Raw genomic sequence first — 24286 nt, forward strand, 5'->3', positions numbered from 1 at the left:
AACTTCCCAAGCTCCAGGGATCCTCCCTCAGCCTCCTGAGTGGTGGGGCTATAGGCTTGTGCCACATGTGGTTATTTTTATTTTTAAAGGCTTTAAAAAATTTTTTAATTAAAAATTTTTTGGAAAGACAGGGTCTCACTCTGTTGCCCAGGTTGGTCTCAAACTCCTGGGCTCAAGTGATCCTCCAGCCTTAGCCTCCCAAGTGCTGCGATTATAGGAATGAGCCACTATGCCTGGCCTGTGTGACTATTTATTTGTTTTCTGAGACGGAATTTCGCTCTTGTCTCCCAGGCTGGAGTGCAATGGCGCAATCTTGGCTCACTGCAACCTCCATGTCCCGGGTTCAAGCAATTCTCCTGCCTCATCCTCCTGAGTGGTTGGGATTACAGGAGCCTGCCACCAGGCCCGGCTAATTTTTTTTATTTTTGGCAGAGATGGGGTTTCACTATGTTGGCCAGGCAGGTCTCAGGTCGAACTCCTGTCAGGTGATCTGCCCGCCTCAGCCTCCCAAAGTGCTGAGATTATAGGTGTGAGCCACCCTGTGTGACTATTTAAATTAATTAAAATAAAATTCAGTTTCTCAGCTGTAATAGTGCTCAACAGCCTGATGTAGTCAGCAGCTACCATATTGCATGGTGCAGGATGTAGAACATTCCTATCATTGTAGAAGAGGCTATTGATAGCCCTACCTAAAGAAATTTTCACATAAAAATTTGGTATGTGTCCCACGAAGTGATATAACAATTTACATTCCCAACATGAGTATATGAGTTCCAGCATCCTCTTCTTGTCAACATCAGATCAATGTTCTGATCTGATAGATGAGACATAATGTTTTAGTTTGTATTTTTTATTATTATTAATGAGGCTGAAAGTCTTTTCACATTTTTTGGCCATTTATGTTTTTTTAAATCATTGTTGAACTATCTGAACTTTATCTATTTTAAAAGATTCAAATATAATACTATCCTGTCCCTGATGAGCTATTAAAGCCAAACCATATATGCAGAAGACATTTCTTCATCTGTTTTGCTGGCTTCTTGAAAATTTCGGAAAGATATTTATCAAAATAGCATAGAAACAGCTAATAGATTAGTACCACAGTTAGCTGAAGGCAATCTGTACTCTCATAGGTTATTTCCTTAAAGTAGAGTTAGTGGCTTACATTTCTCTAAATAACAGGACTAGTACTGCTGTATGTTACTGTTACGAGATATTCTTACAAATTTTCAAATTAGCTATAAAAACACTTTGATATATAAATAGAAAATATTTATGTTTTAAACATGAATACTACTGTCTGATTATATTTATACGAAAGTCTGGAACAGGAAAAAAACCACCTATGAGACAGGAATCAGAAGAGTGGTTAACCAGAGACTGGTGTGGTTGGGAAAGGAATGACTGATACAGCACACAAATGGAGTTTCTGACATGATGGAAATGTTCTCTATCTTGATAGAAATGTGAGTTACGCAGGTGAATACAACTGTCAAACTCATTGCATTCTACACATGAGAACTGATCTACTGTTTCACTAAATTATATCTCAATTTTTAAAAGGAGCGAAAAAAGTGAAAGAAAGTATTGTTCTACTTAGAATATGACTTACAGGCAATAAAAATAATTATCCTGGCTAGGTGTGGTGGTTCACGCCTGTAATCCCAGCACTTTGGGAGGCCAAAATGGGATGATAGCTTGAGCCCAGCAGTTGGAGACCAGCCTGGGCAACGCGGTGAGACACCGTCTCTATCAAAACACCCATAAAAATTAGCCGGGTAGGGTGGTGCATGCCTGTTGTCCCAGTTACTCAGGAGGTTGAGGTGGGAGGATCCACTTGAGCCCAGGAGGTTGAAACTGCAGTGAGCCGTGATCACATCACTGCACTCCAGCCTGGATGACACAGCGAGATCCTGTCTTAAAAAAAAAAAAAAAAAAAAAAAAAATCCCAAAAGTATTTATGGAACTGAAAGTATGATTTTCTGGCCTAGGAGACACAAAACAGGCTTTACTAAATTAGAGGTGGGGATCAGACTTTGTGACACCTTGAGCCAAACCATTCAACTGTCAAATCCAGAGGGCACTAGAAAATTAATATAATTTTAGGGCAAAATATATTAAGGTAACAGAAAAGCATTGCTATCTTTTTAACATAGATGTATAATCAGTGTTTCTAAAAAGCCTGAAGCCTGCTATACTGTTATGGAGCAGTACTTAATTTTTATGTGCTGTATTTGCTTGATAGTTTATGAACTTGGCTCAGTTTTGCCCCTTTTTCCTCCTGTTCTGGTGGCGCACACTAGCACAAAAGCGAACACGTTCACATGAAAGCTAACTGATTTGATAATGAAAGGTGTCTAAGGAGACAGCGAAAGAGAAGATGCTCCTTCCCACCCCAGGCTACCTTCCCACCCCCACTGTTAGGCTTAGGCTGCACATTAATTATCTCAACTCATTACCAATGTATCACAACCTGTTCAGTGAGTGAGCTCGTTAGTGGCATAAACTACAATCTCATTCAAGTTCTTTGTAGACAAACTGAAGCTATTACAGTAACTCTTCAGAGACTACCTTGCTTGTGCAATCAGAAGGAGGTAGGACAGCAGGACTTCAGTCTCCAAAAGTGAAGGCTTGCTCAGTTAAGGGTGTGGCCCCAGAGCAAAGAAACAGGAGATTGTACATTTTATTAGTCTATCTGCTTTGTAGGAAGACAGATATTTTGTTATTACATTCTACATTAGACTCTGGCTTTGGAATCAAACAGATTTGATTTGAGAATCAGTTTTGCAATTCATTAGGCATTTGATCTTCAGCTAATTACTTCACCACTCCAAGTTGTTTCCTTAGGGGAAATAACAGTACATATTTCATAGGCATGTTGTGAGGATTAATGAAAGCACAAGTAACATTTCAAGTCAGTGGATGGCACATTGTAGGCATTCAACAAACGATAGCTAGCTATAATCATACACAATTCTGTTCCTTAAGACCTCCGCAACCAAAACTCCACCAAGATATTCAGGCAGTCATATTTTGCTAACAAGGGATTAGCATAAACAGGAAATGTTCATAAACATAAATGTAGCATAAACATAAAAATGTTCATTACAGAAATTCCAGCAGCCAACCACAGAAAAGGTTATAACAGAAAACTAAAAAGTATATATACATTTTGAAAATAAACAAAAAGACTGTTATGTTACAGACTCCTGAAGTACAAGATGAACATAACTCAAGGTTCACAGAAAATAATGAAAATTTCTTTGCTAAGCAGACACACTCAGTGTTTCCCTGACATGCCACCGATTTATCTCAGATCCTACACTACTAAAGCCATAAAAAGACAAAAGGGCAAGTTATTCTTTACCACAGATGAGGTGGTCTACGATACAGTATCGATCACATTTTAAAATGCAGTGTAAGTGGCAGCTCTTGCACAATAAATAAAATAATTACCTGTTTCTCTTCATCCGACATGTTTTTTTCCAGTTCTATTAGGTATTCTTCATCTATTTCAGAGGAATTCACATCTTCATTAGATTTGTTCTCTATCTTGTCCGCTCCTGGCTCCTCCTCAAATGAGGCACTGCAATCATGAAAACACTCCTCTTCTCCCTGGTCCTCCTGGAGATGCGCCTCATCATCCCTGAGCAGCTTACTCTGGGAATGCTGACTTTTGGGATCAGGAACTGGAAGGCCAGCACACTCGGCTTCCTGAGTATCTGTAACCTTCAAACCATTGAACAGATCCTCTGGAACCCTACAGTTCTCTGACTTCTCCCCCATGCTGTCCAGTGAGGGAGGTGACGCTAAAGCTGGGGGTAAACAAAACAAAACAACTGCTATGTAATGGTGCTTATATTTTTAAAAGTTCTGTTTTAAACCTAAACAAACCTCTGCATTACAGCCAAAAAACACACCGTAGCTTCCTTTCACTGGAATTCATTATTTAAAAATATAGATTATAAGTAAAAATAATGTCAAATGTCATTTTACCTGAGACCCCTTTCCTGATCAAATCTGGTACTAGACTTTTTTTTTTTGAGACGGAGTCTCACTCTGTCACCCAGGCTGGAATGCAGTGGCACGATCTCAGCTCACTGCAACCACTGCGTCCGGGTTCAAGCGATTCTCCTGCCTCAGCCTCCCGAGTAGCTGGGATTACAGGCGCCTGCCACCGCGCCACCGGCTAATTTTTGTAGTTTTAGTAGAGACGGGGTTTCACCATCTTGGCCAGGCTGGTCTGGAACCCCTGACCTCGTGATCCATCCGCCTCGGCCTCCCAAAGTGTTGGGATTACAGGCGTGAGCCACCGCGCCCGGCCCAGAACTTCTAATAAGCAACAAAAGAAGCCGTTTTTAATGTGACTCTTCCACGTTCCACCGTTCGCGTTCTGTTTATATAGCAAAAATTAGGCAGAAACTAAAACAGTGACAAGAAAAAGGAAGCAGCCCTAATTTTCATTCAGAATGAATAACCAAGACACGAGTAAGAAACTATGGTCCGTCTTTTTAGCACCACCACAGGAAACCCAAGAATACGTTTCTAGTGTACCTCAAAATAAAATCCGTGCCAAAACTGTGATCACTTTAACCCAAATGCGTGTAGTAGAGCCCACGCAGCTTACAGTGGAAAGGGAACCTTCGCGCAGGTGACCCGAATCAGAATCACCGTGGGGGTCAGAGTCAGGCATCAGAAAGGGTGACTCTGAACCCTAGCTGCCCAACAGAACACTAGAGATTTAGAAAATACCACTGCTCAGACCCTAACCAAACTCTGATTTATTAGTGTGGCGTCAAGCAAGGGCATCAGAGTTGTTTTTTTTTTTTTCATCCCAGGTGATTCTGACGTGCAGCCAATTGCGAACCACTGCTGTAGAAGCTGAGTCAGAGCATCAGCAGCCCAGATATTTGCAAAAATTTGCTAGAGATTTGCAAAAATGTAAATTGCTCTAGTCGCAGCAAAATCACGCCAACGACCCTTGTGTCACGACAAGAGTCTGAATTCGCCCTAGTATGTTCCAAGAAAACTTAAAAACCAGCAAGACCTTAATACGGAGACTTCGCCTCCACAGCAATGTCTTATTTCTCTTCGCTCCCAGGTCTACTGGAAGAACACAGGAGTCTGAGCTCCTAGGGTTAGGGAAGCGACGCCTCGCGCTTCCAGCAGATTATTCCCTAGCTTCGTTCCTCACAGCCAAGACGCTTAGACCCACGGGGTTACTTACAACCTCACAGCTTCTCCAGTCTCCACCTTCTTAGCCTCAGAGATCTTCTACTTCCGCTCAGTCAGGTGCGCTTCCGTCGATGACGACTAATAGCGTCGCTATCGGCAAAGCATCTTGGGAAATGTAGCGAAACTCTCAGGGAGGAAAGGCATGGTCGCTGTGTGACGTCATTGTACGGAGTGACATTTGAGAGATGGTTGCCATCTTGGGTTACGGCAAGACTTCGCGTTACTCTGCAGAAGAGAAAAAAGGACAAAAGGAAGTATGTCTCTGTGGTGTTCGTTTCACTATTAATTAATTAATTAATTTAATTTATTTTTGAGACAGAGTGTCAGTCTGTCGCCCATGCTGGAGTGCAGTGGTGCAATCACTGCCTCCACTCACTGCAGCGTCAACCTCCTGTGCTCAAGTGATTCTCTTGCCTCAGCCTTCCGAGTAACGGGGACCACAGGTGCGCGCCACCACGCCCAGCTAATTTTTTGTATTTTTAGTAGAGACGGAGTTTCACTATGTTGCTCGGGCTGGTCTTGAACTCATGGGCTCAAACGATCCTCCCTCTCGGCCTCCCAGAGTGCTGGGATTATAGGCGTGAGCCACCGCGCCCGGCCCTTTTTTATTTTTTAAGGGCTAGCCAAGTCAGACAGTGGGAGTAGAGAGGAAACAAAAAGATCTGTAACTGGTTGTGATCAGTTAGTTGTAAACACCACTGCACTCCGACTAACCTCAATTTTATATATATATATATATATATATATATATATACACATTTTTTGAGACGGAGTCTCGCTCTGTCGCCCAGGCTGGAGTGCAGTGGCCGGATCTCAGCTCACTGCAAGCTCCGCCTCCCGGGTTCACGCCATTCTCCTGCCTCAGCCTCCCGAGTAGCTGGGACTACAGGCGCCCGTCTCCTCTCCCGGCTAGTTTTTTGTACTTTTTTTAGTAGAGACGGGGTTTCACTGTGTTAGCCAGGATGGTCTCCATCTCCAGACCTCGTGATCCACCCGTCTCGGCCTCCCAAAGTGCTGGGATTATAGGCTTGAGCCACCGCACCCGGCCAATAATATTTAAGACTGTAAGGGAACCCTGAGACCAAAAGTGGTTGTCTTATACATTAATTCGAGAAATGTTCATTGAATGTTTATTAGACACTGGGCATTGTGCTGGGATCACAGAATTGAAATATAGTACCCATCCTCAAGGTAGCCAGACAGGTAACCAGCAATGACAGCAGATTAATTCGTTTTCTGTAATTCACAGAACCTATTGCAGAGATAGATAGCTGGAAGAGACTTTTTCAGAGAGTATGAAACTTGGTTTTTGAATTTCCATGTAAATGAGGTTATGCATACAGTTATATTTTTTGTAAGTTGAAAGCTTTATATACTAAAAGAAAACATAAAAAATATATCATATTTTTGGTTTTAATATTTCTGAATTTTAAAAAATACACCCAGAATCTAAAAAGTATAAATGGAGGCTGAGTGTGGTGGCTCATGCCTGTAATCCCAGCACTTTGGAAGGTGGACATGGGAGGATCTCTTGAGGCCAGGAGTTCGAGACCAGCCTGAGCAACATGGCAAAAACCCATCTCTATGTATACATATGTGTGTGTATGTGTGTGTATGTGTGTACAAATTAGCTGGGCACAGTGGCGCATATCTGTAGTATCAGCTGCTCAGGAGGCTGAGGTGGGAGGATCCTTGAACCTAGGAGTCAGAGGCTGCAGTGAGCTGTGATCACGACACTGCACTTCGGCCTGAAGTCTCCCTCTGTCTATATTAAAAAAAAATATGGACAGAGGGAGACTCTGTCTATATTAAAAAAACAAAAACAAAAACAAAAACAAATGGTTAGAGGCCCTGTTAATTCAATTCTGGTATAATGGAAAGGCTGTAAACTTTGGAGCTAAATAAATAAGAAAGTAAATACATAAAACTTGAGTTACAGTCTCAGCTTTCTTTACGAGCTGTACAACTTTGAACAATAATTCCCATTGCTAATATTCACAGACTATATGCTTATTAAGCACCACATGCTGTGAAAAATGCTTTAGGTGGCTTATTTGATTATTGAGTTCTAATTCAGGCTCTGCCACTTGAGTAGAAGTGTGATTTTGGGACCAGTTACTTACGCTTCTAAGGTTTTTATTTTACTTTTTTTTTTTTAAGAGACAAGTTCTCACATTTCCCAGGCTGGTTTCAAACTCCTGGGCTCAAACAATCCTCCCGGCTCAGCCTCCTAACATGCAAGAATTATGGATGTGAGCCACAGGGCCCAGCCAACTTTTTAATGTATATATTTACCTCATATGTAAAAATTGGGATGGGTAACAGTGGTACCTACTCACAAGCTTGTTGGGAGAAAAAAATATCTAGAAGACAAGGAGCACAGGGCAGGGGAGAAAAAAATATCTAGAAGATAAGGAGCACAAGGCTTGGCACAGTGTTTAATGAATATTAGCAACAATAATATTATATGGCAGGCCTTGCGCCAGTAGCTGGGGACAGAAAGCCTAATAAGACACAGTCCTTGCCCTTCCCCATCATCAGGAGCTCACAGACTAGTGGGGGAGTGGAGAAGGAAAATAAAGAAGTTACTGAGCCCGAAAAAAGAGCAATCTGCCTTTCTTTTTATGCCAAAAGGAACCAAAGTGCAACTGACCCAATTTGGTAGGTCTTCACTAACAGGATACTCGAGTTAGGCTGTATAAAGAAGAATAGTTCACTTAGTGGGGGCGGGGGGCAAAAAAACCAGGATAGGTAGAAGGACATGGAATCTGGAGCATACAAATATCAGAAGCATTTTTAGGAACAATAAGTAGTTGGATGCTATTTAAGTATATATAGAACATAAAGCAAGAAACACATTTTTAATGATGGAAGCCAATTCATCCATTCCTGGAAACATGAAGATTTTGTTTCTTAGTCCTTACAACTATCCTGTAAAAGGACAAGAAATGTTTTTGATTCAGAGGGTGGTTCTGTTTGTATTTTCCCTGGCCAGAGACCATGTTTGCCCTGTTTACAGTTGTAAGGGATCAGTGAACATCCTATTTCAGAAATTTATGGCCAAAACACTGGCCACTCAGCTCTCTGAGTTGAGTAAGTAGATACTGACACTTTTGGAATTATAGGGTGGTTGTAAGAATTAAATGGTGTCATGTCTTATCTAAAACACAGAAAATGAAATCCTCAAGATAGAAAAAATACTTAAAATTTGTTTTGAGGCAGGTTCTCGCTGTCACCCAGGCTGGAGTACAGTGGCGCAATCTTGGCTCACTACAGCCTTGACTGGGCTCAAGCAAGCCTCGCCACCCCAGCCTCCCGAGTAGCTAGGACTGATTATAGGCGCTCACTACCACACCTGACTCATTTTTGTATTTTTTGTGAAGATGGGGTTTTGCCATGTTGCCCAAGCTGGTCTCAAACTCCTGAGCTCAAGCAATCTGCCCGCCTTGGCCTCCCAAAGTGCTGGGATTACAGGAGTGAACCACTGCATCCAGCCACTTTAATATTAATAGCACCTAGCACCGTAAGTACTCAATAAATGTTTGCTGTTATCGTAATCATTATTACTATTAATGAAGATCTCACAGATATTACCATTATTAACTACTAATAGTGATTTTTTATTACTATTGTTAATGACTACTACTACTATTATTAATAGTGGCAGTGTTTGTGAAGCTTTCATTCACACCCCCCAGATAAGGAACTGAGCACTCAAGTTTGTTGAAAGAATCAGTGCTGAACATAAATTATTGACCAATGAATACACGCTAGGCATCGTACTAGGTCCAGTGGTGGGTATAGCAATAAATCGAGAAAGTAGCAAAAGAACCAGTTTCCCTCAGTGTTTTTTTGTTGGCGGGGAGCAGCTCAGTGGTTTCTTAATGACACATGTCTATCACTCAATCAGTAAGGTGTTACCCACTTATTTTGTGGCCAGCTCTGTGCTGGAAACAGGATAGGGATTAGGAAGAAATGAGCAGGTCTCAGCGTAACTGGTAATAATGAAGGATAAAAGAGAAGGAGTCTCTTCCTTAAGGGTGGTCTTTTGGGTCACTAGCATGACAACTGGGTTGCTGTCTAGTATGGTTGTTAAGAGCATAGATTCTGGCCGGGCGCGGTGGCTCAAGCCTGTAATCCCAGCACTTTGGGAGGCCGAGACGGGCGGATCACGAGGTCAGGAGATCGAGACCATCCTGGCTAACACGGTGAAACCCCGTCTCTATTAAGAAATACAAAAAACTAGCCGGGCGAGGTGGCGGGCGCCTGTAGTCCCAGCTACTCGGGAGGCTGAGGCCGGAGAATGGCGTAAACCCGGGAGGCGGAGCTTGCAGTGAGCTGAGATCCGGCCACTGCACTCCAGCCTGGGTGACAGAGCGAGACTCCGTCTCAAAAAAAAAAAAAAAAAAAAAAAAAAAAAAAAAAGCATAGATTCTGGAATCAGACTGTCTATTACCACATATGTGATCTTGGACAAGCCATCAAATCTCGGTAATATAGTATGGATGTAAATAGTGATACTTATGCCTCATAAAGTTTCTTGAGGCTTAAAAGAGATAACAAACCTGAGGCTGGGCACAGTGACTCACACCTGTAATCCCAGCACTTTGGCAGGCCAAGGTGGGTGGATCACCTGAGGTCAGGAGTTCGAGACCAGCCTAGCCAACATGGTGAAACCCCGTCTCTACTAAAAATACAAAAATTAACAGGGCATGGTGGCACGTGCCTGTAATCCCAGCTGCTTGGGAGGCTGAGGAAGGAGAATCGCTTGAACCTGGGAGGTGGAGGCTGCAGTGAGCCGAGATCGTGCCACTGCACTACAGCCTAGGTGACAAGAGCAAGACTCCATCTCTAAATAAATAAATAAAAGAGATAACAAACCTAAAACACTTAGTGCAGGCCCTGGCACGTGTCTTTAACTTAAAATAAATTGCTTTGCAGGAAGTCTGCAGGCAGAGACAGAAATCACTCCTGCCTCCCTAGTGACTTATGCATATACTGTGCAAACTTTTGGGAAACTCTGTGCAACTACATTCCCTGGAGTTAGCGATTTACACTTATGCTAGACTGACTCAGTCCCTTCCATGCTCAAAGTAGATATACTACTACCATAGGGTATTGAGCCCAGTTGGTTTTGGGGATAAAACCTTACATTCTGGGACCCTCTAAGTCCTGAGATCCATTCTCTCTATTTCTCCTGGGGTTGCGCTTCTTGAGTTTGCCAAAAGAGGGTCTAAAATCCAGGAACAGTCAGGCATGCTAAAATAACTCCTTGAGAGTGAGATGTACATAAAAATAAATAAAGACGGGCATGGCGGCTTATGTCTGTAATCCAGCACTTTGGGAGGCGGAGGCAGTAGTATTGCTTGAGGCTAGGAGTTCAAGACCAGCCTGGCCAACATAGTGGAACCCCGCCTCTACTAAAATTACAAAAATAAGCTGGATGTGGTGACGCAGGCCTATAATCCCAGCTACTCGGGAGGCTGAGGCACAAGAATCACTTGAACCTGGGAGGCAGAAGTTTCAGTCAATTGAGACCACGCGACTGCCCTCCAGCCTGGGCAACAGAGTGAGACTCTGTCTCAAACAAAATATAAAATAAAATAAAATAAAAATAAATAAATAAATAAGATGTAGATTATGCATTCCTGCAGTGTTTCCAAAAGATGCTTTTGTTTCCCAGTTCCAATCTTTGAATTAAAATTTCTGATGAGACATAATCAAGAATTAGCATTCTGTGCATTTATATGTCTACATTTTTGTTTTCCCTTAGATCAGCATGCCCAATAGAAATACAATGTGAACCACATATGTTATTTATTTGTTTATTAGAGATAGGATCTCACTGTGTCACCCAGGCTGAGTGCAATGGCATAATTCTAGCTCACTGCAGCCTCAAACTCCTGGCCTCAAGTGATCCTCTCATGTCAGCCTCCCAAAATGCTGTGATTACATGCATGAGCCACTGTACTGGGCCACACATGTTTTATTACTTTATCTGTATTTTGTGACAGGGTCTTACTCTGTCACCCAGGCTGTAGTGCAGTGGCACAGTCATAGCTCACTGCAGCCTCGACATCCTGGGTTCAAGCTATCCTCTCACTTCAGCCTCCCAAGCAACTGGGACTACAGGCCAATGCCGTCGTGCCTCTTTTCTTTTTTCTTTTTTTCTTTTTTTTGTAGAGAGAGGGTCTTGCTATTTTTACCAGGTTGGTCTTGATTTCCTGGCCTCAAGGTATCCTCCAGCCTTGGCCTCCCAAAGTGCTGGGCTTATAGGTGTGAGCCATTATACCTGGTCGAATTTTAAATTTTCTAGTATCGGCATTAAAAACAGTAAAATAAGTAAAATTAATTTAATATTTACTATTATTAAATGCAATTAATGTTTTATTTAAGAGAATATGTCTAAAATATCCCTTGGGCATGTGATCAGTGTAAAAATGTTATCAAGTTTTCTTTTTTTTTTTTTTTGAGATGGAGTCTCACTCATTCTGTCACCCAGACTGGAGGGCAGTGGCATGATCTTGGCTCACTGCAACCTCCAGCTCCTGGGTTCAAGTGATTCTCCTGTCTCAGCCTCCCGAGTAGCTGGGATTACATGCATGCACCACCATTCCCGGCTAACTTTTTGTATTTTTAGTAGAGACAGGGTTTCGCCATGTTGGCCAGGCTGCTCTTGAACTCCTGACCTCAGGTGATCTGCCCGCCTCAGCCTCCCAAAATGCTAGGATTACTGGCGTGAGCCACCATGCCCAGCTGTAACAAGTTATTTTACATTCTCTTTTTCTTACTAAGTCTTTGGGGTCATGTGCGTATTTTATAGTATATCTCAATTTGGACATCAAATTTTCTTCCAAAATACTTGAGTCTGTGTTCACATTTCATAAAATCTGTACTTTAAAAAATTGATTCATTTATCTAAGTTTTTTCAAACATGCTTCCCAGTAACTGAATTGAGTATCAGTTTTTAAATTTAAATTAATTAAAATTAAATAAAACGAGAAATTTAAGACTTTGGTTGCACTAGCCACATTCCAGATGCTCAGTAATCACATGTGGTGAATGGCTGGTATACTGGACAGGACAGGCTTAGACTTTCCAGAACAACTAACTATCATTCAGAGAATTTACATGCATCAGGGGCTGTGCTCATTACTTTACATTTGTAACTTCAGGTAATCTTTACAATAACCGTGGCCTCTCTTGTTTCTTATAATCTTTTCACAAAGCAACAAAACCAATCTTTTCAAGACATGAATCACGGCTGGGCATGGTGGCTCATGCCTGTAATCTCAGCACCTTGGGAGGCTCAGGCAGGAGGATTGTCTGAGGCCAGAAGTTTGAGACCAGCCTGGGTAGCATAGTGAGACCTTATTTCTAAAAATTAAAAATAGCCAGGTGCCATTGCACATGCCTGTAGTCCCAGCTACTCGGAAGGCTGAGTGAGGAGGATTCCTTGCCCCCAGGAGGTGAAGGCTGCAGGAAGCCATGATCACACCACAGCACTCCAGCGTGGGTGACAGAGCCAGACCCTGTCTCAGAGATTAAAAAAAAAAAAAAAAAAAAAAAAAAAGGAAAAGAAAATATGAACTCTGTACAATTCTTTTACTGACTTCCCACCCTGATTAGAACAAAATCTAAAGTCCTTACCATGATGCATGAAGCCCATGCAATTGGGCCTCTGCCTCCCTCCCCGACCTCATCTCATGCCACCTTGCCTCTTGACACTATGCTACTGTCTGTTCCTAAAACAACTTTTTTTTTCTTTGTTTTTTGAGATGGAGTCTTGCTCTGTTGCCCAGGCTGGAGTGTAATGGCGCAGTCTCGGTTCACCCACCACAACCTCCTGGGTTCAAGCAATTCTCCCACCTCAGCTTCCCAAGTATCTGGGATTACAGGCGCACACCACCATACCCGGCTAATTTTTGTACTTTTTTTTTTTTTAGTAGAGTCGGGGTTTCACCATGTTGGCCAGGCTGGTCTTGTACTCCTGACCTCAAGTGATCTGCCTGCCTTGGCCTCCCAAAGAGTTGGTATTACAGGCATGAGCCACCGCGCCTGGCCCTAAAACAACACTTCTTTTCCCATCCCCATACCTTTGTACTCAATGTTCCCGCAGCTTGATACCATTAACAGCTCTTCCCATGGCTATTGCTCATTCTCATACTTCAGGTCTTCCCTTAATGTCACTTAAGTGGCTCACTCTATTACATCACCCTCTATATCCCCTTCATATCATTTATCATCATCTGTAACAATCTTGAGTATTTATTTACTTGATTATTGCAGCGCCTTCTATTAGATGGTAAGATGCACAAGGATAAGGATCTTGTCTGTCTTATTTGCTGTGAAATTTATAGCTCTTCACAGTGCCTGGCATACAATAGGCACTCAAATATTTGTTATACAGGTGGATGAAATTGGTAAGTACTGTTATTGCAAATGATAAGACTGAGGCTCAGAGAGGTTAAAAGTTTTTCTCAAGGTCACACAGTTAGTAGAATGGATCAGAGACTTAAAGCCCAGTCTAACCATGAAGTCTATGTTCTTCTAAAGAACAAAAGTGCTGGGCAGATTTAGTAACCTTAACTGCAGAGAGGAGAAGTGGCTTGAAGGTGATTTATGTCTATAAAAAAATGTGGATATATATTTGGCAGGAAAACTCAGCTGTTTTTCAGTGTCAGGCAAATGGCTCAGAGCCTGGTTAAAGATTAGGCTTTTAATGCTGGTGTTGGATGGGTGGAGGGACCAAAACTGACAGTCTTGGAAAGAGTCATCCAGAGGCTGCCCAGGCAAGCATTCTGCTCCCACTCACTTGAGTGCTCATTCCCCTTTTGCCCTCCACCTTGGTCTTCTGGACAAAGGAAGATAATTCACTGCCTCAACTATAATGGAATGGCTGACCTGGCTGACCTAGCACATTCCCCTCGCTGCACCCCCCACCCCCACACTCATCAGCTGGACCCAAACAGTTTATTCTGAGTTGTGAAACTTACTTCCAACCTTCACTTTGTTATATGAAATGTCAATGTCGGTTTTAAAGCATAAAGCATTGTGTCCATGATATACAAACCTTTGCAAGTTCAGGCAGGTGGCCAATTTTGGTCCAGCAGGTGGCAAGGGCAGGTGTCGGAAGGAAGGGGACGTTTGCTGAGTGTTGACTGGGTGCCAAGCACCACACAGAACACCTTCAGCTGTCATTCCCCTCGCTGAACTCTTCTAGACTCATTTTGAAGGGGAAGGAAATATTTTCACGCCAGAAAGGAGATAGGTTTCTTTGTCATCCTCTGTTCAGGTCAAAGCAGAGATAGTGGGTATTTGGGGAGCTGACTAAACTACAAATTTCTCAGCAACAAGCTCACTCTGGGGATTGAGATCTCAGTTTGGAAGTTCCCACTCTGGGGGCTCACATTTTAAAGAGGATGACTCCACCCTCCACCACTCCAGTTATCCACAACTGCTCAAATGCTGTTGTCACACAAAAGCAGCCACATACACCATGTAAATGAACAACAGTGCCTGTGTTCCAATAAAACTTTATTTATAAAAAGAGGCATCAGGCCAGACTTGGCCTATGGTCTGCAGTGTGCTGACTCCTGTTTTAGAGATGAACTGTGGTATCAGACTGGTCAAGACTGAATCCCAGCTCTGCTCCAACAAGTCCTATCACCTTCGACAAGCTCCTTAATTTAAGTAAGCTTCAGATTCTCTGTTCGTAACATGGAGATAATAACAGTATTTTCATCCCAGGGCTACTGGGATGCATAAATGAATTAACATATGTAGAATACTCAGAACCTGTCTTTTAAAAAGTAACAGCTGGGTTTGGTGGCACATGCCTGTAGTCCCAGCTACTCAGGAGGCTGAGGCGGGAGGATCACTTGAGCCCAGGAGTTCAAGGCTGCAGTGAGCCATGAATGAGCCACTGCACTCCAGCCTGGACAACAGAGCGAGACCCTGTGTAAGGAAAATAAAAATAAGTGATCCACATGCCTCAGCCTCCCAAAGTGCTGGGATTATAGGTGTGAGCCACTGCCCCCAGCATAATCAGTTGATTTAAAAAATATATATATATATAAAAGTGGGCTTTTCAGGCCAGGACAGTGGTTCATGCCTGTAATTCCAGCACTTTGAGAGGCTGATGCGGGCAAATCACTTGAGGCCAGGAGTTTGAGACTAGCCTGGCCAATATGGTAAAATCCCATCTCCTCTAAAAATATGAAAATTAGTTGGGTGTGTTGGCAGGCGCATGTAGTCTCAGCTACTCGGGAGGCTGAGGCAAGAGACTTGCTTCAACCTGGGAGGTGGAGGTTGCAGTGAGCCAAGATCGCACCATTGGACTCCAGCCTGGATGACAGAGGGATGCACGGTCTCAAAAAAAAAAAAAAAAGAAAAAGAAAAAGAAAAAAAAAGTGGGCTTTTCTTTTTTCTTTTTTAGTAGCATAGAAATTTCCTCAAGCCTGACTTTTAGCTGAATTATTTATATGACTCAGACCCCAACATTATCCTGAAATTCTCTTAAAACGAGAAAAAAAAGAATAGCTTCCAGTGTGCAAATCAAACATCCTCCCCAACATAAATATCTCAGAGTATTTCTATAAATATTTGAAGAAACTGTATCAAAATAGTAGCTTGTTTAGGAACTATCTTGCTTGTCCATGTAGACTACCTTACTCACAGTACCCTGTGTCTTTTAGTTAAAGACTATGAAAGCATTCAGCAGTACTTCAAACATAATTTGAAGTACTTCCTTAAACATAATTTAACGAATGAGATACTCATAGCCTGGGCATGGTGGCTCGTCCCCCTAATTCCAGCAGTTTTGGAGGCTGAGGTGGGAGGATCACTTGAGGCCAGGAGTTCAAGACAAGCCTGGGCAACATAGACCCCATCTTTACAAAAAATGAAAAATTAGCGAAGTGTGGAGGCATGTGCCTGTAGTCCCAGCTACTTGGGTGGCTGAGGTGGGAGGATCACTTGAGCCCAGGAGATTGAAGCTGCAACGAACTTTTGATGTGGTTTGGATCTGTGTCCTCACCTAAATCTTGTGTTGAAGTGTAATCCCCAATGCTGGTGGTGGGTCCTGATAGGAGGTGATTGGATCATGGGGTCAGTTTCTCATAGTTTAACACCATCCCCCTTTGGTGTTGTGGTCACAATAGTAAGTTCTTGTGAGATCTGGTTGTTTAAAAGTGTGTGGCATATGCGCTTTTTTTTTTTTTTTTTTTTTTTTTTTTTTAAATGGCAAATCCACACTGTCAGATGAGACCCATGGCCTTTCTAGTGTTTTCCTGCACTGTCCTTAAAATGTGGCCATAATGTCCTTCTTCCAGGCAGGAAGAAAAGTGACAAAGGCAAAAGGATACATACATACAGGGCCAGGTGTGGTGACTCACACCTGTAATCCCAGCCACTCAGGAGACCAGGGTGGGAGGACTGCTTGAGCCCAGGAGTTTGAGACCAGCCTGGGCAACATAGCAAGATCCCCTCCTACAAAGGTAGAGAGAGTAAGGTATTTCTTTATAGCAGTACCAGAACAGATTAATACAGCTGTGTTCACATCACTAAACCCCAGCCTGGGCGATGGAGCAAGACCCTGTCCGTCCTAAAAACAAACAAACAAAAGATATTTGTAGATCTTTACTTGGCTATTTGAAACACTAATTATGGCCACCTAACCCGACTTTTAGATGAATATTTAATAAGTATTCACAGATATCCAAAGACACAGATTATGAACAAGATAAACCAACTTTCCTTATTTTTCTGTCCTTTGTCCAGTTATCCCTGTTTAGAAGTTGTAGACAAAATGACTGTGTTTGATCTGTAACTTAAAATCACAATACATTGACCCAAACTTTTCAAAGAGCCTAAGATAATTGGAGCTACAAGACCCATTGGCGAAATCTCATTTTATCTTCTATTTTCTTAAGTAGTTCCATCCAAGTGCACTTAAGATGCATTTCCCCCTTTATTATTGAATTGTATATGAATTCAGTCCTAAACTGGCACTGAAAGAAATACATCATTGTAGCAGGACACTCACATGGAAGTGACAGAAAAACATCAGCATCTCTGGGAAATAGGTCTAAAGTTGAACAATGTAGTAACACTCAGCATTCACTCAGCACTACAGAAGCCGACCCTGAATTGAATATGCATAAGCTCTGCATTTGTGTGTGGTTACATGTAGATTACTTCTGAGCTAGGCAAGGCAAATATTACTCCCGTTTTACAGAAGAGAAAACTGAGGAAATCAAGAACTGAGAGGACTTGTTCAGGAGGACCACGATAGCTTATGACAGAGTTATATTTATAGCCAGAGGGACAAAGAGATCTCTGTCCAGTTCTTTATCTCATTTGTTCTATGAACTCCTGTGGTGGGCTGCTAGAGCCTCTGGATCCCTTCTCAGAGAAATTTTTTTCTAAATGCATAAAACAAAATATACTGGAATATGAAGGAAATAAATTATATTGAAATACAGTTCCTATAATACTAACAATAAAATTAGCAAGATCTATATATCTGCATATCTATATTCTATCTGTCTACACACACATGCACACTCCTCCTTATTAACACATTAAATATAGCAGGTGTAATAACTACCACAATTTTGAAGTAGTGATGAGTATATTCAATATTTCAAGTCATCTGAAACAACTTAATATGCTATGAAATATCTGATATTCTTTTGGTGACAAAGTCAAAAGCTCTGCTAATATTACTATGGCCTATTGGCTAAATTCATAAAAGAAGGAAAAGCTAAATTTCAGTTAAAAGTTAGAGGCCAGGCACGGTGGCTCACGCCTGTAATCCTAGCACTTTGGGAGCCCGAGGCAGGAGGATCACCTGAGGTTGGCAGTTCGAGACCAGTCTGGCCAACATGATGAAACCCCATCTCTACTAAAAATACAAAAATTAGCCTGGTGTGGTGGTGGTCATCTGTAATCCTGGCTACTCGGGAGGCTGAGGCAGGAGAATTGCTTAAAACCGGGAGGCGGAGGTTGCAGTGAGCCGAGATTGCGCCAGTGCACTCCAGCCTGGGTGACAGTGCAAGACTCCGTCTCAAAAAAAAAAAAAAAAAAAAAGTTAGTGAAGATAAGAATGTAATTTTTCCCCTGTCTAAAGTCATGACCCTTCCCTCTGAATTTTATCCATTGTCCTTTTAGGGGTTTGTAGACCCCAAGTTAAGATCTCCTTATCTAGTCCAATCTCTCATAAAACAGATGAACAAATGAGGTCCAGAGAGGGAATGTGATTTATCTAAGACATTTTAGCCACATAGCAGGGAGTAAACTAAAACCTAGAGGCTGATAATTCCTTCTCTACAAGGCTGTTATGAGGAATAAATAATAATATATGTAAAATCTTAGCACAGTACCAGTGACACAATGGGCATTTGTAGAAAACTGGCCACACAACACAGTAGAAGCAGAGAGATGAGACTTTCTGGAAATCTCTGTAACAGGGCAAACTCAGCTGTGTGTGTCTTTTTGTTTGTTTTTATTTTTTATTTGATTTTAAAAATTCTTTTTGCCACACTGGAGGAGAATGTTTGTTTGTTTTTAGACAGTCTCACTTTGTCACCTAGGCTGGAGTGCAACGGCACGATCTCGGCTCACTGCAACCTCTGCCTCCTGGGTTCAAGTGATTCTCCTGCCTCAGCCTCATGAGTAGCTGGGATTACAGGCACCTGCTACCATGCCCGGCTGATTTTTGTTTTTTAGTAGAGACGGGGTTTCACTGTGTTGGCCAGGCTCGTCTCGAACTCCTGACCTCAGGTGATCCACTGACCTCGGCCTCCCAAAGTGCTGGGATTTTACAGGCATGAGCCACCACACCTGGCCAGTTTGTTTGTTGCCCAGCCTGGAGTGCAGTGGTGCAATCACAGCTCACAGCAACCTGCAGCTCCTGGGCTCAAGTGATCCCCTTGCCTCAGTCTCCTAAGTAGCTGGGACTATAGGGGCGTACCACCAAGCCTGGATAATTTTTTGTTTTTAAATTTCTTTGTAGAGGGATCTTGCTATGTTGCCCAGGCTGGTCTCAAACTCCTGGGCTCAAGCAGCCCTCCCACTCTGGTCTCCTGAGTGGCTGGGATTACAGGTATGAGCCACCACACCTGGCCCTGTATGTGCCTTTTGTCTTTGTCACATTTATTCCTGCCTGGAAGAGGGACATTATGGCCACATTTAAAGGACAGAGTAGGGAAACTCTAGAAGGGCCATGGGCCTCTCCTGACAGTGTGAATTTGCCATACTGTCCCCACTGTCCCCAGACTGCCTACTTCCAGACTTCTCATATGAGAGAAAAAATAAACAGCTCTTTTTGATTTGTTCAAGCCACTGTTATGTGTGTTCTGTTATGTGCAGCCAAACTCACTCCCCTAACTGATACACAGCTCTTCCTGGCTGGATGACTTACTCTCTCTGAGCCCTGAGTCCTTCATTTAAGGTTTTTTGGTGAGGATTAGAAGATACAGAGGACTTAGGCAGTGCCTGGCACAGCAAGAAGCAGCTATTATTATTATTACTGTTTCAGTGGATTGCAGTTCAGTGCTCTTTCTACCAAATTGACTCACAGCTTAAAAATCACTCACACCGACTCAATATCCCATTAAGCCCTCCCCAGCCCCAGCCCCCCTTCTCCAGCTGCAGCTCTGGTCCACTGCCTCAAAGTCAGCCTGAGGAAATGCTTATAATGTCCCAGAGAAAGGAACAGTTTATGAAAATGCTGACACAGAGGAAACACCTAATAATTAGTGGCTGACGACCACAGACATGGAGGCAATTAGGAAGGTTGTATAAATTGAGGGGACTAAAGCAACTTCTCATTTATTCCTCAAATGTTTTGCCTAAGCCTCCGAGATATTTCTTCTGCCAGCAGTACTGACTTTACAGGAAGAAAGTGGGATGAGAAGTGGTGGAGAGTTTGTAGGAGCTGTGAAGAAGCTTTAGACTCCAGATGCCTTTCCTGTTCCAGTGGCCACTCTGCTAGGCTTTCTCCCATATGAGCTGGGGCCACGTGGGTTGTGCTGGGCATGCGTGAGCCCATAGGACTTACAAGGGCTCAAAGGGCAAGGATGGCCTGTGGTTCCCAAAGGCACACTTGGCCTACAGTTCTGTCGAAGGATGGTGCCATTTATCTACCTGGCTCTTTTGTTTTCTTTGACACTACTTCCTTAGCACTGATGGTTTAGGGACCACCGAAGATGCTAATACCTGCCAAAGTGGCTTCCTTCCATGTGGGGCTAAGAAGTGAGGCACATGTCTCTCTATACTGGGGGCTGGTTGGGTCCCCAGAAGTATACTGGGCAGGCTAAAATTGGGCATCCATTCTAATTAATATCCCTTTATCATCATCATCTTTATAAAAAAAAAACACAATTAAAAAAATCTAGGCATTAAAATAAGACTAACTTCAAGCCCCAGTACCACTCCCCAGAAGTGATATTAACAGGAATGAAACCAATGAACTTTTCCTGTAATTTATCCCAGCGATGTTTTAGCATTTCTTTCAGATTCTCCCTCTCCCTTCCTCTGCCCGCAACCACCCCAGGGAGCTCTGGTTTGCTACTTAATCCAGCTGTCTATATGAAAACTTGGGGGCTCTCAAGGCATCAACTTGAAGGACATGAGGAAAACTCTCAAATTTCCATTTTCTTACCTAGGGAGATTTTCCTAAGGGCTAAGGCACAGTGAGTTGCTTTTGTTGTTTCTTATAATGAACAGCCCTTTAGATCTTAGATTTAGAAATGTTCATTTGGGATTCCTTAGTAATCACTGCTCTGGATGGCTCTTGGCATAAGATGAATGATGAGAGAAGGAACATGAAGGCTTGTGGGAGGTGCTCTGAGAGTCATCTTGACCACGCTTATTTCTTATAGGAACTGACACCGCCAGTAGCATCCCCTTGGAAGGATAAGTATGACTAGCAGTGTGAGCACAACTTATGAAGGCCTATTTCTAGAAGATTCTCCCACCCCTGCGGGATAGGTAAAATATGGGAGGCAGTGAGAGTGACTGGGCATTCTCTTCCCTGCCGTCCCTTTCCCTGCTGAGGGCTTCTGTGATGGAGTCACGTCAGAGTGCCCAGTTACTCCTAGGGCCTGCAAAAAGGTCTTGGACCTGAAGCCACCTTCTGTCTCCTCAGCTTTAGTTTCCAAACTGCAGGCCTCCCTGGCCCACTGCTGTTGCTCCATAAAGTGACACAGTGGGGTGGATGAAGCAGTTGGGATCTGTTTTTAGCCAAAGCTTTGTCCACAGCCTATAATTTCTTCTTTTTTCTTTTTTCGAGACAGAGTCTTGCTCTGTTGCCCAGGCTGGAATGCAGTGGCACGATCTTGGCTCACTGCAGCCTCCTCCTCCTGGGTTCAAGTGATTCTCCTGCCTCAGCCTCCTGAGTAGCTGGGATTACAGGTGCCTGCCACCACGCCTGGCTAATTTTTGTATTTTTAGTAGAGACGGGGTTTTGCCATGTTGCCCAGGCTGCTCTTGAACTCCTGACCTCAAGTGATCTGCTGGCCTAGGCCTCCCAAAGTGCTGGGATTACAGGCGTGAGCCACTGTGCCCAGCCAACAGCCTATAATTTCCAAAGGACTGATGAGCTGTAAGTCCTACTTTCAGTTCCCAAGAAGTACAATCAGTAATTGAATAGTGTACTGTTTCTCAAATATCAGTGATTAGCATATCTACATTATGATTTTTGCTATTTCTGCAGTCTTCTATTATTTAAGTAAATTTAAAAATCATTCCATCACTTTTTGACTCAGTAAAATTTATTTTAAGAAACTTTTATGTCATCTGTATGTTGAAATACTAGTGTCACTTGTGCTAAAGAGATGTTTTTAGTAGAAATAAGTAAAATAGAAACAAAATAATGTTATTAAAATTGAGCTTTGAGGTTGTCTGCTTAAATTTCTGAGCCTGAGGTCTGATATCTCTTTACTTAAATAAATACATCCTAGCTAACACGGTGAAACCCTGTCTCTACTAAAAGTACAAAAAATTAGCCAGGCGTGGTGGCGGGTGCCTGTAGTCCCAGCTACTTGGGAGGCCTAGGCAGGAGAATGGCATGAACCTGGGAGGCAGAGCTTGCAGTGAGCCGAGATGGTGCCACTGCACTCCAGCCTGGGCAATAGAGCAAGACTCTATCTCAAAAAAAAAAGAAAAAGAATGAACAAGTTGGGGGTAGCGGCTCAGGATTGTAATCCCAGTGCTTTGGGAGGCCAATGTAGGAAGATCATTTGAGGCCAGGAGTTTGAGACCAGTCTAGGGAACACAAGGAAACCCTGTCTCTACAAAAAGGTAAAAAAGGAAAAAATTTTAAATAAACCACACACATAAAGAAAGAGATTAGCAAGTATTAGAGGGGTGTTAGGTGTCTACTAGTAAGACAGTTCTCTTAGATGGACCCAATTCTCCCCCTCATCTTGCTTATAGTTCTCAAGAGTAACTAAAGAATGTGCTGGGGATATAATATCCTGAGATTTGGAGGAGCCAACTGGAACAGCTTGGGCTTTATTTCAGTCCCTCCTAGAAACAAGATGTTCTTCAATGCTTTAGCTCAGTGAGTCCCATATCCGCTGGTATAAAACCCAGGATGAGCTGCTTTCCAGGGTCCTTCAGCTGTGGTGCAAGGGGGCATGTGCAGATGAGCCTTCATCTGCCCCAGGCAGCTTTTCCTGAGCTTTGAGGGACTGGCTCATTGTGAATCCTGGACTTCTGTTGTCCCTTGCTGCCTGTCTGTGAGTAATAAGCCCATTTCATGTAATGGGTTATGTGTGTGAATATTCTCTTAACTTGGCAAGCAATTGGTGCACAGTGAACCTGCTTTGCATTAGCACCAAGGCAAGACTTTCAACTTGACAGAATCAGAAAGAATAAAAGAGACTGAAAAGAGAGTAACTTAATTCTGTGGTTTAATATTATTGTTGCCTACTTGGTACTCTACTTAAGTTATCCTATAGGTAGGCAGAATGCAAAGTACACTACCTGAGCAGTTTATGGTGTCTTAGAAAGTTAGAACCTGAAGGGCACAGTGAGCTCAACTTCCTTCTTGCATAGATGAGGGAAGTAGCATCCCAAGGGGAAGGTGAGGACAAAATAACTTAAAATTTTTTATTGTAGTAAAATACATATAACATAAAATTTCCTATTAGTAACATACAATATTCATAATGTTGTGCAACCATCACTATTACCAAGTTCCAGAACATTTTTATCACTCCAAAAATAAATTCTGTACCTATTAATAATTCCCATTTCCCCCTTCCCCCAGCTCTGGCAACCACTCCTCTGCTTTCTGTTTTTATAGATTGAATCTGGATATTTCACATAAATGGGCTCCTACAACATGTAGGCTTTTGTGTTTGGCTTCTTCTTTCAAGATTCATTTATGTTGTGGCATATAACAGTACTTCTTTGTTTTATGGCTGAATAATATTCCATTGTATGGATATACCTCATTTAAAAAAACCCTTTTATCAGTTGATGGACATTTGAATTGTTTCTACATTTTGGCTACTATGAATACTGATGCTATGAACTTTTGTGTGTAAGTTTTTGAGTAACCTGTTTTCAGTTCCTTTGGGGATATACCTAGAAGTGGAATTGCTGGGTCAAATGCTTATTCTATGTTTAACTGATTGAAGAACTGCCAAACTGTTTTTTTATAGCAGATTTACCATTTAATATCCCTACCAACAGGGCGCAAAGATTCTAATGTCTCCACATCATTGTCAAGACTTGTTATCGTTAAAAAAAAAAATGATACCCACTTTAGTGAGGTGGATAAATTAACTTTAATGCAGCACAAACTCCCTCTCTCATCCATCATCCTTCCATCCACCAACCAGATTGATCTTTCCAAAATGCCCATCTGGATCACATCACCTGCAAAACTGGAAATTTTCCTCCCAGTTTCTTAGGATGAAGACAAAAATACACCCAAAACCCTCAAGATCTGTCTACCTTCCCAGCCTCCTTATGACTCTCTCTTCTTCATTCAGTACCATCCGCACTGGCCTTTCAGAAAGCACCCTCCTTGCGA

General features: G+C 42.5%; 1 protein-coding gene across 2 annotated transcripts in view; it reads right to left on the reverse strand.

Moving 5' to 3' along the window:
- TTC1 (tetratricopeptide repeat domain 1) overlaps window positions 1-24286 on the reverse strand; it is a 561082-nt gene that overhangs the window by 51196 nt on the left and 485600 nt on the right. Inside the window, exons 2-3 of one of the 2 annotated variants that reach the window (XM_050794822.1) lie at window positions 5228-5282; window positions 3457-3815 (exon numbers count right to left, since the gene is read on the reverse strand). In XM_050794822.1, the coding sequence (XP_050650779.1) occupies window positions 3457-3786 (330 nt within the window). In that variant the 5' untranslated portion in view covers window positions 3787-3815; window positions 5228-5282. Of the gene's footprint in view, window positions 1-3456; window positions 3816-5227; window positions 5307-24286 lie in introns of those variants that run through there. The other variant, XM_050794821.1, reaches the window with a different exon arrangement.

The sequence above is a fragment of the Macaca thibetana genome, chromosome 6 (assembly GCF_024542745.1).
Source record: "Macaca thibetana thibetana isolate TM-01 chromosome 6, ASM2454274v1, whole genome shotgun sequence".
Classification (NCBI taxonomy): domain Eukaryota; kingdom Metazoa; phylum Chordata; class Mammalia; order Primates; family Cercopithecidae; genus Macaca; species Macaca thibetana.